The sequence below is a fragment of the Astyanax mexicanus genome, chromosome 12 (genome assembly GCF_023375975.1).
Source record: "Astyanax mexicanus isolate ESR-SI-001 chromosome 12, AstMex3_surface, whole genome shotgun sequence".
Classification (NCBI taxonomy): domain Eukaryota; kingdom Metazoa; phylum Chordata; class Actinopteri; order Characiformes; family Acestrorhamphidae; genus Astyanax; species Astyanax mexicanus.
Genome location: NC_064419.1, coordinates 16,135,731 through 16,150,607, shown reverse-complemented (window position 1 = coordinate 16,150,607; position 14,877 = coordinate 16,135,731). Strand labels below are relative to the sequence as shown.

The window sequence follows — 14,877 nt, the reverse complement described above, 5'->3', positions numbered from 1 at the left end:
GCCAACCTGGCAACTCTGTGGAAAAGCGATCTGTGATTGGACTTTAAGAGGAGAAGATTTAGACAAACAAGTTTCAGCAGTTACAGCGCGATAGGGCGGGACTATGCTTTGGATGTTGTTCGAAGAAAAATCGCTAAGATTGGCTCTTAGTTTGAATGAACTGAATGAAATGTACAGGTTATGGTTCTCCCTCGTTTCTTGGACGGAGGGACCAGATAAAAATGCAGTGAGCACTGTATCAACCAGCTGGATAACTGACTCTGACCCAACAGAAACCTCCACGCAGTCCTTCTACAGCACATGTGTCAAACACAAGGCCCGCGGGCCAAATGTGGCCCGCCACGTCTTTTTATGTGGCCCGCGAGATCTTAGTATCTATAATAAATAGGTCAGAAGCGTTCTTTGACCAAAAAATACATTTCCCACAATGCTTGTCGATTGTATTACCCGCAAAGTTACGGCTTACGGTGAATTTACACTGCTCCGACGCGAAAACGCACATGGTCGCACTACCCCCCTCCAACCGGTCGCATGTGGGCGTGACAAAGGCTTTCCCTGCGTCGTCCAATTAAATCGTTTTAATAAATGGGAAATGCTTTTTATATAAGATATTATTATTTCCAATACTTAATAAATATAAATGTGTCTTTATAGATATAAATGTTTGAATGAGCTTCATTACACTGTCTAGTGAGCAGTATATAAGCTGAAAAAAGCAAACTTTTCCAATTAAATTACATATTAATATTTTAAAAACCCACCAGAGACTCCAACAATCACAGCAGCCTTTCTCCTCGCTGACAGAGTCCCTGTGAATCAGCAGGGATTTTATAAAGAACAGGGAAGCCTGAAACTTCTCTTCCAGGCTTCTCTGGACGCTTGAAAGCGGAACTAAAATGTTTTCATGCGCTGCGCTGAGGACGCGTTACAGGCCAACACCTGCTCTCTGATTGGATAGACGCATTGCGTTGGACGGACTCATTTGCATAAAGTTCAGCTCGGCTCAACTTTTCATCGCATCGCATCCCCCGCTCTCGACGCGTCGGACCCATGATGCACCGCGCGACTGCGTCTGACGGAGGCGGCGCTTCCCATTGAAAATGAATGGGATCCGTCGCTGTGCGTTGTCGCGTCGGAGCAGTGTAAATTCACCTTTACTGCCACTACACGGCAGTGTAGTCATTGATGTGGAAACCCTGCAGGAGGGAAGGCGTAACTTCGCGGGTGTAATTGAGACATATAAATGTTTATCCCATAATGTCCAGAAAAAGAAAAGTTGATGCAGACGGACAGCTGTGCTTCAAGGCGAAAGACCGGTATGCCTTTTGTGTTACGAAGAGTGTTACTGACCAAAATAAACGCTTTTTAGGAGAGATATAAGTTATGTGTAAATATTTATAAGACAATAGCTGACAAAATCTGTTTTAATGACGTTAATAAACATCACTGTCACAGCGCTAGTCGCAGTTTCACCGCAGCAAAGGACGAGGACGTGAATCACTTATCTAACCTCCCTTTACTGATTTCTGCCCCAATAACCCTTTCAATAACCTCCAATATCCTTTAATAGTCTTCAGTAGCCTTCAACAGTCTAACCTTGCAGCCGTGGTGTGTCCACTAAACTCCGTAGTTATAAACATCATGAGGTTAGCAGCGCGCTAACTGACCTGTTTATAATGTAATCAGAGCAGTGACTCCGTGACGGCGGCTCTAAACTGCTGCTGTTAGCTGCTTGGGCTGAAAGATGAACTGTAGAGAGCTGTATTATTCGGTTAGAAAAATCTTTATTTCATACACAGAAGAACTTAAACATTTTAAAAACGCTCCAGACTGGCTGAGCTGAGCCCTGTAGCTGGGCTGTAGCTCTGACTCAGTAAAGACTGTGTACTTGTGGTGCTGCTGCTGCAGCTCCCACTAGTGGTTGGATGAGGAACTGCTAAATCTGAGGAAATGCTAAATCTGAGGAAATGCTATGTTCTTAACAGCTCACAATTTTTGATTTTATATTTATTAAGCCTTATTTCAGTATCAAACGTTTTGATCAAAGTTAATATAACTTGATGTCATTTCTATTCACTTGAATAGTTTGGTCTTTGATTGATGGAGTTTTTGGATTTCATGACATGACAAATTAAAAGGATTTATGTTAATAGAGCAACAAGCAAACATTTTTTTCCATGCAACTGTAATATTTGATTGAATAAATAATATATTGAGAGTTATTTAACATTAAGGAGTAATTACATTCATTTACATTTATTACATTTGGTTACATTTTATTACATTTATAAGTTACATCTGGCCCTCGGAGGACAGCCAATATGCCAATGTGGCCCTCGGCCAAAATGAGTTTGACACCCCTGTTCTACAGTTATCAGGCAAGGTGAGTCCTTAATTCAAACAGTAGCTCATCATAACACAGTTTAAGGTTTTACATGCTGACAATAAGGCTAACTTAAGTTTTTTTTTTTTTTTTTTTTTTAGCAATTTAAAAATTATTGTGAGGTGTACCTTCTGCTTAGTATAGTGAGGTGTAAACTGCTTAGTCTACACAATTTAAGTTATGAGTTATAACTAGCTACCTTAGCTTTAGTTTAACTAGCTAACTTAACTTAGCTAATTTAACTGGCTAACCTAGATTTAATTTAACTAGCTAGCCTAGCTTTAATTTAACTAGCTAGCCTAGCTTTAATTTAACTTGCTAACCTAGCTTTAATTTAACTAGCTAGCCTAGCTTTAATTTAACTGGCTAACCTAGCTTTAATTTAACTATCTAACCTAACTTTAATTTAACTAGCTAGCCTAGCTTTAATTTAACTAGCTAACCTAGCTTTAATTTAATTATCTAGCGTAGATTTATTTTAACTAGCTAGCCTAGTTTTAATTTAACTAAGGTTAGCTAACCTAGCTTTAATTTAACTAGCTAGCCTAGCTTTAATTTAACTAGCTAACCTAGCTTTAATTTAACTAGCTAGCTTAGCTTTAATTTAACTAAGGTTAGCTAGCCTAGCTTTAATTTAACTAGCTAGCCTAGCTTTGATTTAACTAGCTAACCTAGCTTTAATTTAAATAGCTAACCTAACTTTAATTTAACTAGCTAGCCTAGCTTTAATTTAACTAGCTAACCTAGCTTTAATTTAATTATCTAGCGTAGATTTATTTTAACTAGCTAGCCTAGTTTTAATTTAACTAAGGTTAGCTAACCTAGCTTTAATTTAACTAGCTAGCCTAGCTTTAATTTAACTAGCTAACCTAGCTTTAATTTAACTAGCTAGCTTAGCTTTAATTTAACTAAGGTTAGCTAGCCTAGCTTTAATTTAACTAGCTAGCCTAGCTTTGATTTAACTAGCTAACCTAGCTTTAATTTAAATAGCTAACCTAGCTTTAATTTAAATAGCTAACCTAGCTTTAATTTAATTATCTAGCGTAGATTTATTTTAACTAGCTAGCCTAGATTTAATTTAACTAAGGTTAGCTAACCTAGCTTTAATTTAACTAGCTAGCCTAGCTTTAATTTAACTAGCTAACCTAGCTTTAATTTAACTAAGGTTAGCTTTAATTTAACTAGCTAACCTAGCTTTAATTTAACTAGCTAGCTTAGCTTTAATTTAACTAAGGTTAGCTAGCCTAGCTTTAATTTAACTAGCTAGCCTAGCTTTGATTTAACTAGCTAACCTAGCTTTAATTTAAATAGCTAACCTAGCTTTAATTTAACTAGCTAACCTAACTTTAATTTAACTAGCTAGTCTAGCTTTAAATTAACTAGCTACCTTTCCTTTAATTTAACTAGCTAATTTAGCTTTAAGTTATAATTTATTGCTAGCTAACCTAGCATTCATTTATAAGTTATAATTAGCTAACCTATCTTTAATTTATGTTATAACTAGCTAACCTAGCTTTAATTTTGGATTTATTACTAGCTAACCTAGCTTTAATTTATAAGTTATAATTAGCTATCTTAGCATTAAGTTAACTAGTTAGCTAGCTAAATTAGCTTTGAGATATGTCTTAATTAGCTAATCTCACTTCATCCCATGAAATAGGTATGCTAATTTATTTTGTATTAAGGATTTAGCTGTAGATTATTAAAGGTCGCCTTCCGCGAAAATCCGATTTTTCTTGTTTTTTTGTGGAATACAGTAGGTCTCTCCGAGTTGAATGTGTACACCTGCACATTAAACTGTTTTGCAGCCCCCATTGTCTGCAGGAGCTAAGCAAAGAAATCCCCCCTCCCCCCCTCCGAAAAACGGGTGAATTTTGAATTATCTTTCTGCCTAGGCAGAAACTCACAGACCAGCCCACCTTGGCTCGAGAAACTCCCAGAGGCGGAGCTGAAGCGACGCAACATCACCGCTCATCAGTTAGGAGGTGGGAGGCAGTGAGCGGCAGAGCGGTGGAGGGGCGTCGCAGTGCTCCTAGCCAATCAGAGGAGAGATATTTGCATGCTGTTTGCATGTATGAATATTCATGAGCAAAGCTGGAATCCGGTCATTTTGGACACACCCCTAAAACAGTCCATTAATAAAGAGCTATACAGAGACACCTGAGCACTTTTTTTTTACAAAAACGGCTCACATGTCATTCATTCATACTAGAGACCACAACTAGACATTTTAAAATGAAAGAAAAAACGACGGAAGGTGACCTTTAAACTTTCACAGTTAAACTTTAAATTAGGCATGTTACAAATGGGTTCCGAATACTGAAACTTGTTTTTAATCTAAGAGTATTCTGACCCACTTGTAACTAAGTAGCATTGTGTTGCTGGTGGTCATTGTTTGTTTATTTCTCATTTTCTTCCTTTGTTATAAAATGAAACCTGGGAAGGAAGGCACCATCACTGTCTCAGCCCGTTGTTGGAAGACTGCAAAAGCACAAGCTACAGCCAGTGGGATGGCACGAGTGCTACTGATGGAACTCTTTAATGTTGATGTTTTTCTGAACTTTAAGCATACCTTTATCTGTTTTTGTATTATACATATAGTAGTATATGGTAGTATATATTCTTGAATTTATAGTGAAGTGTATTGTTAAATATATAATAAAATAAATTGTGATATGTGTGGTAATAGATGGTATGTGTATTATTGATAGTAATATTAAAATATATTCTTGAATACATAGTGAAGTGTATTGTTCAAAATATAAAGTATATAAAGAAAATAAAACTGCTTGAATTCAATAGAGAATAAATAGACTTCTTGGTCTATTAGTGACTTATTAACCCCTTATTAAATATCGTGAGGGGGATTGATTGATAAAATATTTATTCAGTTCTTTTTAGTGTCTCATTAGTGATGAACAGAACCTCACTTCAGAATATGGTACACTTCTTGGTCTATTAGTGACTTATTAAGCCCTGATTAACTAAAGTAAAGTCCAGCACAGCCATAACCTAACCAAACTCACATAGATCAAATTGCGGCCAATTATACACTTACAACAAGTAGATTTAGCTAATAGTTAATGCTTAATAACCTGCTTAACAGGGTGCTAACATAACTGTTTATAGTGCACTATAAGAACTAATCTATTCTTATAGCTGTACTGTGCATATTTCTCTTAAAAACATTGAGAGTTCAGCACAGCTCAGTCCAACCATTTAAAAAACCTTTAAATGAACTTTGATTCTATGTCAGAATTTCAACACTATTCGATGCATGTTTTAAATAAAGGTTGTTTAAAGGTTGTTTTTCCATCATCAGCATTAAAAGTTGCAATTAGGCCTCGGGCAGCGGTCAGCCGCGGGTCCGCTCAGATCCAGCGTGGGACATTTTTGATGCTAAATTAATGACACTGCCGCTTCCACAAGTGATTAATTGAAGGAGGGAGGTCTAATTCAGTGGTGAGGATTTGGTTCGACTTTAGAAGGTCTGATAAACTTCAGTTTGCTGCAAATTGTGCCGGAGAGTGGAGCCGACCAGCAGCGGTAACATTAATACATCTAATCTGTTCCACCACCTAAATAACTCCACTACATACAATATTTTCCTTATACTGACTAAAGCACTTTTATAGCTTATGTTGTAACTAAGTTAACTTTATGAATCATAAAGCCTATAGGTTTGATTATTTGACAGGGATGTCATGTTCCTTTTATGTATATAAAGGCTTCTTGTATTCTTTATCCTAGTTGAAACACTTCTGCTTTGATCTGTTAAATATGTTTACAAAAGAGTAAGATGCTCTGCCTCTGTTGTAATTTAAAGTTATTTTTAGTTAGTTAGTTATATAGGCTTATGATTGACAGGGATGTCGTGTTTTTATTTTGCTATATGCAAATAAAATTGAGCATTAATTTATTTTGATTTTTTTTTTCTTAAATATTATAAAGTTTTTGTGAAAGGAGGTTTCAAAGACTTAAATTAAAATTTCAGACAGTAGTAGGTACAGATTTCCATTGCAGGGATTCTTAGCAGTTTTCTGAGGCCTTCAAAGTATTTATATCGATATTGAAATGATCTCGTATCGACCGAAATTAAGGAATATATCGTGATATAAATTTTGGCCAAATCGTCCAGCACAAAACTTGCAATGTAGCAATGTTGCTTTCTATCAGGGTATAGTATATAAAGTAGTATCTTATTGTGACAAGATCTCGGCACAATATTTCTCGTCATGTGTTAAAAGTGTAAAACACCTTCCATTAATTGCGTGGTCCAATAAACCTCATTTTCCCGCCTTCCTGGTTCCAACTGCAGTGCAATGCAAAATCATGGAGCTAACACATGGCAGTATGGGACAACACTGAAGATATGACACTTTGATATAATGATGTAAATTAATCAGTGTACAGATTATATACTGACCACACGAAGTTGGGTACAAATGTTCATCATTATATCCAGAGTTGCTACCAACATTGCTGCAGAGCTTGAAGAATTGGTAGGTCAGCCTGCAATGCTAAGACAATTTGCCACACACTGCATCAACTCAAGCATACATGAAACTGTCCTAGAAGAAAGCTATTACTCAAGAAATCCTGTAAACAGTTCCAGATAACTGGAACCATGTCCTGTAATGTAAAGAAAAGCAATCCTCCATGCCACACAGCCAAAGTCAAGCAAGGAGTTTAGGACTACTTGATCAAAACAATGTCATTGTCTGGCCAATCACCAGACCTGGACACCACTGAAAACGTCTGGAATGGCATGCCAAGGCACATGAAAACCATGATTAAAAATACACCAAATAATGATTTCTGAATTCTTCCTGAGTTAAAACATTTCTTTGCATTTTTTAGTTCTTTTTTGTTATTTTGTTCCTTTTGTCTGCAAATTAATCAGTTATTTGTAACTGAAACTGATCATTTTAAAGTTTTTTTTTTTCAGGAGCTGTATATATTGTTTAAATCTTATTTTGTGTCTCATCACACCCCTAGTATCTCATAATGTGCATGATAGCGAAGCAACACTCCAGTGTACATGGTTTTTTAAGCTATTACCTTGTATCGTTCGCCACATTAGATCTGAGCAATAAAATTAGATGATGCTTTAATGAGCATTTTGAGGACATTATCAATGCTTAAAGAACACTGACCCAACAGTACATGTCATTACAGGGAGTGTAAAAATTATCCTGTAATGTGCAGGAAAATTTTGTTTGCATTATAAATATGTGTTTTGTGAAAATGGTATATTTGTTTCCACATTGCCTAGATCTGTCAGTGTGTGATGACGTACAACACAGGCTGTGGCTTTCATAGTGTTCATATAGATATCAAAGTTTTTTTTCGTGTTGACCAAAATTAAGAATTGTACATTTTGGCCATGTTGTTCAGCCCTTGTTTTTATTTGATAAACTACTGCAAGCTCTGCTCTGCTCAAAACCAGCATAGACCAGCAGGAATTGCATACGGGTCTGAACTGGTTTATGCTGGTTAATGCAGGTATGGGGCTGGTTGACCAGAATACAGGCGTTCAACATGCAACATATGATATCCTGTTATCTCTTAGCAGTGACCAACAGTGAGCAGGGTATTGGTAAGGTATTATATTTATTATTTATTTCATTTTTTTATCAATCACGCTCAGATGGTAATCCATCAGACTGGGGCGTTTTTAAATATGTGCTGTACCTGATATTAATAAATAGGTGGGTTATCTTACCAGTCTGTCTGCTGATCGTCAATAACCAGCAGGATTTTAGCCTGGGAAGAGCTCGCTCTCTCTGTAGCCTCGTTGAAAGTGGCGGCGGCGGCGGCGGTGGTCTGTTTCACCGCGTTAGAGATGGAGGAGAAGAAGCCGGCTCCGCCTGACTGGCCGGGAGGCGGCCGCCTCTCCTGTGATCCGGGCGACACCGCTGGCGCGGGGCTCTGCTGCGGGGGGTCGGGCCGCTGGAGGTCAGTCATATAGCCATTCGGCAAATTAGACATAAAATTACTGTCCGATAACCGGCGGCGCAGGTAATTCATGATGAAGGTAGGAGATGAGAAGACTGGAGGGGATAAATAATATAGCACTAACTATCTCTCTCTCTCTCTCTCTCTCTTTATCTAATATTATAAACGCTCCGCTATCTGTTGTTCTATTTCTCCATCGAAATCGCTGGGCTGGTCGCTCTGTATGTCTCTGATTTTACAGTCACGGCGCGATTATTCCGAGCTGCAGTTTTACAGCCTGTTCGACGCGACTGCCGAGTAAATACCGCGCCGCGGATCCGCAGGCATAAAAATATATATTACTGACGGCGTAAAACGGTAAAACACCACTGCTGAGAATAAAAAAACATTTTAAATAGTGTTTTCCTAATGATCTACAACACTGTAAGTGTAGGATATATAATATGCTGAATGAAAAGTGAGTCGGGATGTGCTCCTCTCTCCTCCAGACGGTCCGGGATCCGGTTTATTGGAAGGGAAGGTGTGGCTGGAGCTGTCGAGTATATTACACTGCAGACACGCCCGCTGCCCAGTCCCCCACTCCACAATCCGCGCAGGGTTTTCCTTCTCTCCCCACCTAATGCTTAGGACCAGCACCAGTTCTCCCAGATCTTCATACGAGACTATTTATTTCATAAATATATAGTATATGCAGCTCTGGGACCACTTAAGAATAATGAGTTACTTTGATTTTACCAAATTAAAAATCTCTGGAATATAATCAATTGGAAGATGGATGATCATAAGCCATTAAACTAAGCTAAACTGCTTGACTTTTTGCACCAGGAGTGGCATCTAAAAGCAGTGTGTAAGACTGGTGGAGGAGAACATGCCAAGATGCATGAAAACTGTGATTAAAAACCAGGGTTATTCCACCAAATATTGATTTCTGAATTCTTGAAACTTTATGAATATGAACTTGTTTTCTTTGCATTATTTGAGGTCAGAAAGTTCTGCATCTTTTTTGTTATTTCGACCATTTCTCATTTTCTGCAAATAAATGCTCTAAATTACATTATTTTTATTTGGAATTTGAGAAAAATATTATTCGTAGTTTATATTATAGTTTATATTATAGTTTATTTATATGTTTTTACTCAAACATATAAATACCAAAACCAGAGAAACTGATTCAGAAACTGAAGTGGTCTCTTAATTTTTTTCCAGAGCTGTATGTCGAATATGACAAAATAAGGTGTGCAATAATTAGGTTGTATTTTAAAATATGTTATTGTTATTATTATTATTATTATTATTATTATTATTATTATTATTATTATTATTAATAAAATATCCTCTAAATTTAAAGGGAATATAAATATATAAAGTATATATATATAAAGTATATATTAGGTCACTCGATGCCCTGACTGTAACAAAGATCAAAAGCAAACATCAAAAGAACCCAGAAAAAAGATTTGTAAGTTCTGGCACACATACAGCATGCAGGTCAGAACCAGCCAGACACAGTTTTTAATCTGGCCAAGAAGGTAAATGTTCTCAACTGTGACTGATATTAACATATAAGATACAAAGCCTAGGCTATAAGAAGAATAGGGTGATTCCTCTGTGGACTTTTTTTTGCTTGGCACAGTCTAATGAGGCTTTGTTGTTATTACACACATGATGTGGCCAAGGCTATATTTATGTATTTATTTTGACAGAACCAAAAACTTTATTGTTACATGAAATGAGTTTTACGCCTGGTTTAACCTAGACCCAGAGACCCAGACTGACAACTAAACTTAACTTTAAACTTAACTTAACGTTTAAAAATGATCCTTGCCATGCATATAGGATCAAAAGGACTCAATCAGTTCAACAAATGTTTAGCTTTCTACAGTAAGTAAATAACCTGGCCCATGTTTCTGTTTGGACTGGCTGTAAAACCTTTCAGTTGGGATGCCCGCCTCTTGTTTTTGATCAATTGAATGTAATGTTGTCATGTGACCACTAGATGGTATAGGCAGTGTCCCCAAAAAATATCATGGTGCAGAGTGCAGAAATGCAATGTAACTCATGTGGACACTAATACTAATACTAATTTGTGGACACTAAATACTAATTTCCACCTGTACTAAAAAAATATAAGTATACTTTCCCTTTTTTTTTTACTCTGCAGGCTGCAGAGTATTGTATTGTTATCCCTGTGTATGTTTTGTTTATTTTCGACTTTTGCCTTGCCTTTATGACCCCTGTCATATACTGACCTTAAACTTAATTGTTTACCCTGGTAAATCTAGCCCCTTATGTTTATGCTTTTTGTTGCTGACCCTGCCTGTCTGTGTTTACTATGTTGCATGTTATTCAGTAAAGCCACTTCTGTATATCCACAGTCTTATCCTGGTCTGGCTATGACATTTTTTGTGTTTTTCCAATGCAAATAAAATAAATATACACATGAGTACCAGTGCATTTGTACATTGTTGTACATTGTGTCCTGAGAGAAGTGCTGTATTTTCTGAAAGAAAGTTGTTAATATTTTGTCTGTTACTACAATTATCTGACATAATTAAGTTTAGTGATGTCTTTAACTGTTTATAAACCAATGAAATCGTTATATATGGGTTAATCTGGTATCCTGGTTTTAATTTCACCTTCAGTATCTTTTTGTTACGACCCCTGGTCGCATTGTTTTTTCTTTGTATGCCCTCTGTGCTGTTTGCGTTTAGTTTTTGGTTGTAGGACCATGATTGGCCACCGGGGGCACACTCTATAAAAGGGCAAGAGGAAACCTGACCTGGGAGAGACGTTTAGGGCTCCTCCCCTTTCCTGACCTGGAACAACTTCCTGCTCAGACCAACCCAGCACCTCCATTTTGTATTTTATGTGTTGCTTTAGTTTTTGCTTCAATATACATTAGTCTTTGGGTAAACTAGGGGGTGAGTGCCATTTTATTTTGCTACCTTTTTCTCCTGTTGTGGTGACGGGGAGTCAGGGTAGTTTATGTATTTTGTTTTTTTTTTTATTTTGGCAGGTTCAGTTAGTTTTCTTTGTTTGTTAGTTGTTTTTATTTGTTATTTTGGCCTATGCTCACTCCTGAAGTCATATTCTCTTATTTTTATCTATAAATTCGTTCTGATTTAATTAATTTTCAGTGTCTGGTGTTTGGTCTGGCAAAGGGTCTGGGGAGAGAGTCCACTCTCATTTTCTGTTACAGCCTGACCCTAGATTGGGTCATAACACTTTTTTCATGAGAAACAGATGTAATGCTTTTAACAGTCAACCAATGATATAATATTGTTTGGCACTAGAAAGGCTGCATTAAAATGGCATAGCCACATAGCACGCTTGGTAGCGTTAGCAGAGTTAGAATTTCCCCGCCGGTCTGTTAGGATTAATCGACTGTAAAAGCTGCTTTCAAGTACAAGAGTGGTCCAAAGTAACTAACTTACCTGCTACTGTAACAATATGTAATATAGATATAACATGTTGAAATATAGATATAAAATCACTTGTATTCTTAGAGACACACTTGATGAACAACTATTAGTTCTGAAAAAGTGATTTTATATCTATGCGTCAAATGTGCATCTCACAGTAGCAATTTATTTATTTATAAAAGTTGGTAAAAAATCAACCAAGCCATATTATTCAAATGCTGCCAAGAAATCAGTGCCAAATGTGTATTAACAAATGAGAGTACTGAAAAAATATATATCTACACTAGGATCTTGAACCTAAAACTGACTTTAGTGAGATGTTCTGTATCACAAATTGTTGAACTTTTATTTAAAACAGTTTTCACGTTTTCATTTTTGTGTGGTATTCGTTTAAGCAGACTGTTTTTTCTATTTTTGTGACACATTTAATTACCAATTTATGCAGAAATCCGAGTAATCCCAAAAGGTTTACATACTTTTCTTCCAACTGTACGTCAGTGGGCGGAGCTTCTGAGACTATAGGCTAGTTTTGCTGTTTAATACTTGAAGATCTTACAGCAGGGTTCTGTTTTAGTTTCTGTAAAAGCTCTAAATAAAAAAACTGAGATGTTAGGAGAACGTTGCTGTGGGAAGAATATCTCTGTTTGCTAGAGTCAGTGTTTATTGGGTAAAGTTAAACTGTTACTAGAGGTGTGAAATTATCCAAGTACAAATACTTAATTACATTACTTAAGTAGAAATGTAGGTTATCTATACCTTATTGGAGTAATTTTTTTACATTTTACCAAAATTATCTGAACTTTATGCTCTTTACATTTTAAATAAGGCTTTTTTATTGTTGTAATTCCGGATTTTCATTGTTCAATAAACCTCTATCCAGATAAATGTCTCCATCCACATAGCGTGAATCTGATTATGGTTTTATGAACATATATCATTCTCACATTCTATTGGTTTATACCCGATCCATTACATCTGCACACATCACGCAAGAACATAGCAGACATATGTAGCCTAGAAGAGGATCTGTCTAGAGACTCAAGACAACTCGAGACAAACATGGAAAAAATCTTCTTTATTATATTTACATTCTACTAAAATACATTTACAACTGGCATATATGCAGCTGATACGGGTAGCCTAGTGTATCCCAAAAACTCACGCAGTGACGCAGACTAAGCTTTTGTCCTTTTACATTACTTTACTTTTGTACTTTAAATAGTTGTGAAACTAGAATTTACAATTTCACTTAAAGAGTAAAAAGCTTGAGTTGATACTTCAGCTTCTACAGAAGTATTCTAAACCCTAGTATCTATACAAATGTTTTTTGACTGTGATAATCGCTGTTTTTCTGTGAAAATTAATTTAGAAGGGAAACTTATAACGGAATAGTGACGAATTTAAAATCTAATAGTATAGTAAAAAGCTGTGTAAATGGTTTCAGTCTGCATTCCAACCAAACATTTTACTTAAAACTATAAAGAGATATTTTGTCACATTTTGTTGGTATTATTTTTATTATTGTGTTATTTCTTTATTTTACACTTTAAATGATAATAATAAAATAGTTATTAATGTACATTGGTGGGGGTCAGATGTGAATGGGCAGTGTGATAGTTTTTTGTATAAAATAAAATAAATAAATTTTATATTCTGTACAGTGTGTTTGTCTCAGTATGAAACAAATCCTCATTAGGAAACAAATATATGAAATGGTGGCAGAACTTTTACAGTTTCCACTGGGACTGGGAATATTTAAATATCTTTAGAAGAAGCATCATTTCTATTCTACTCTCTCAACACTACATCCATCAACCGCTGCTAACTAAAGAGGTTCTGCTCTGTTTAGTCTAATTAACTTTAGGAAGACGTCCTGAGATCTTTAAACTTCCACCGTATGTTTTAAAATATTTTACCAACTTGATAAAGAAATATGTATGATAAAATATGTAAAAAGGTTTTAAAATGGCCAAAAATGATTTCCCTTAATGTACTGCAACAGTTTGAAATATTTAATAAATTAAACCTGTTAATTTACCTTTTAAATAGAGCCACATTTGTAATGATGTGAATATATGGGGGAAAAAATTGCCAGATCTTCTCTGCCGTTGCCAAACATTTCATGGTAAATGACATTTTAAAGTTGTAGGTGATGGTAAAAAAAACTGTGGGCATCAGTTTCTATTTTTGTTTACAGTCTGTAACTCTTACTCTACTAGGTGTAAAGTGCCGGTAGTAAATGATAAAATAATCAGGACATGTCATCAGATATTAAGGGAATATGTAAAGTTAAAGCACTGCCTCTCTCTCTGGTCAGCAGAGCAGTATTTTAGTACTTGAGCTGTGTGGCCTCTGACTCCACCTGCTGCTCATTCTCCAGTACTAACTCTACCCCCGAGGTTACCAGATTTAAAAACACAACAGCAGCCATGGAAACTAGCGAACAAATCTTAGCTGCTACACAACCTAAATAGTTTAAGTTTAAAAAAAACTCAGTGACAGAATAAAACAGGAGTAAATATTGACATTGAGTTTGACAGATGGAGAAGAATTTAGGCCCAGAAGAACTATAAGACACAGAGCTCCTACATTTCTCCTGGACAGGTAATTAAAGTGCACATGAAACACTTCAAGTATTTAGTATAATTCACAAGCTGTATTTTCACTCTAACAAAACTTATAATTTTAACAGCTGTCAGTGAAACTGAATTAAAATAATAAGCAAACTAAATGTAAATGTAATTTTCTTAAGTAAGCGCAGCGCCATGTGTCCCAGCGCTGAAAGTGAGGTTGGTTCTCGGACGCCTCACTAACATAAACTATGATTCTACAGTAGTTCCTCAATGGATAATAAGCCGAACCAAAAATCAATGCAAAGGTGGTCACTTTTATATTGCCCCAGGGTGTATTAATACTGGGTGTAGTAATGACTTTAATAGGGTAAAGAATGAGAAAAAGATTCACTGTCACTTTCACACCTCGCCTCTTAAGGACAGCTGTTGGTGGCGGTGGCTAGCGGGGCTGAAGTACCTGCTGTTAATGGGCTGCAGGGTTTCTGCACGGACCTCACGTAGAAAAAGCAGACACCCCTCCAAAACGTCTCGCTCTCAGAAA

General features: G+C 36.3%; 1 protein-coding gene and 1 long non-coding RNA gene across 3 annotated transcripts in view; one reads left to right on the top strand and one right to left on the bottom strand.

Moving 5' to 3' along the window:
• syn1 (synapsin I) overlaps positions 1-8,838 on the bottom strand; it is a 37,214-nt gene extending 28,376 nt beyond the window's left edge. The window contains exon 1 of one of the 2 annotated variants that reach the window (XM_022670742.2): positions 8,109-8,838. In XM_022670742.2, coding sequence (XP_022526463.2) covers positions 8,109-8,413 — 305 coding nt within the window. In that variant the 5' untranslated portion in view covers positions 8,414-8,838. The remainder of the gene's footprint in view (positions 1-8,108) is intronic. The other variant, XM_022670743.2, reaches the window with a different exon arrangement.
• LOC125806106 (uncharacterized) lies at positions 8,607-10,801 on the top strand. The gene is made up of 2 exons (XR_007441419.1): positions 8,607-8,698; positions 8,830-10,801. It is a non-coding gene; the product is annotated as an uncharacterized LOC125806106 (long non-coding RNA).
• The last annotated feature ends 4,076 nt before the right edge of the window (positions 10,802-14,877 follow it).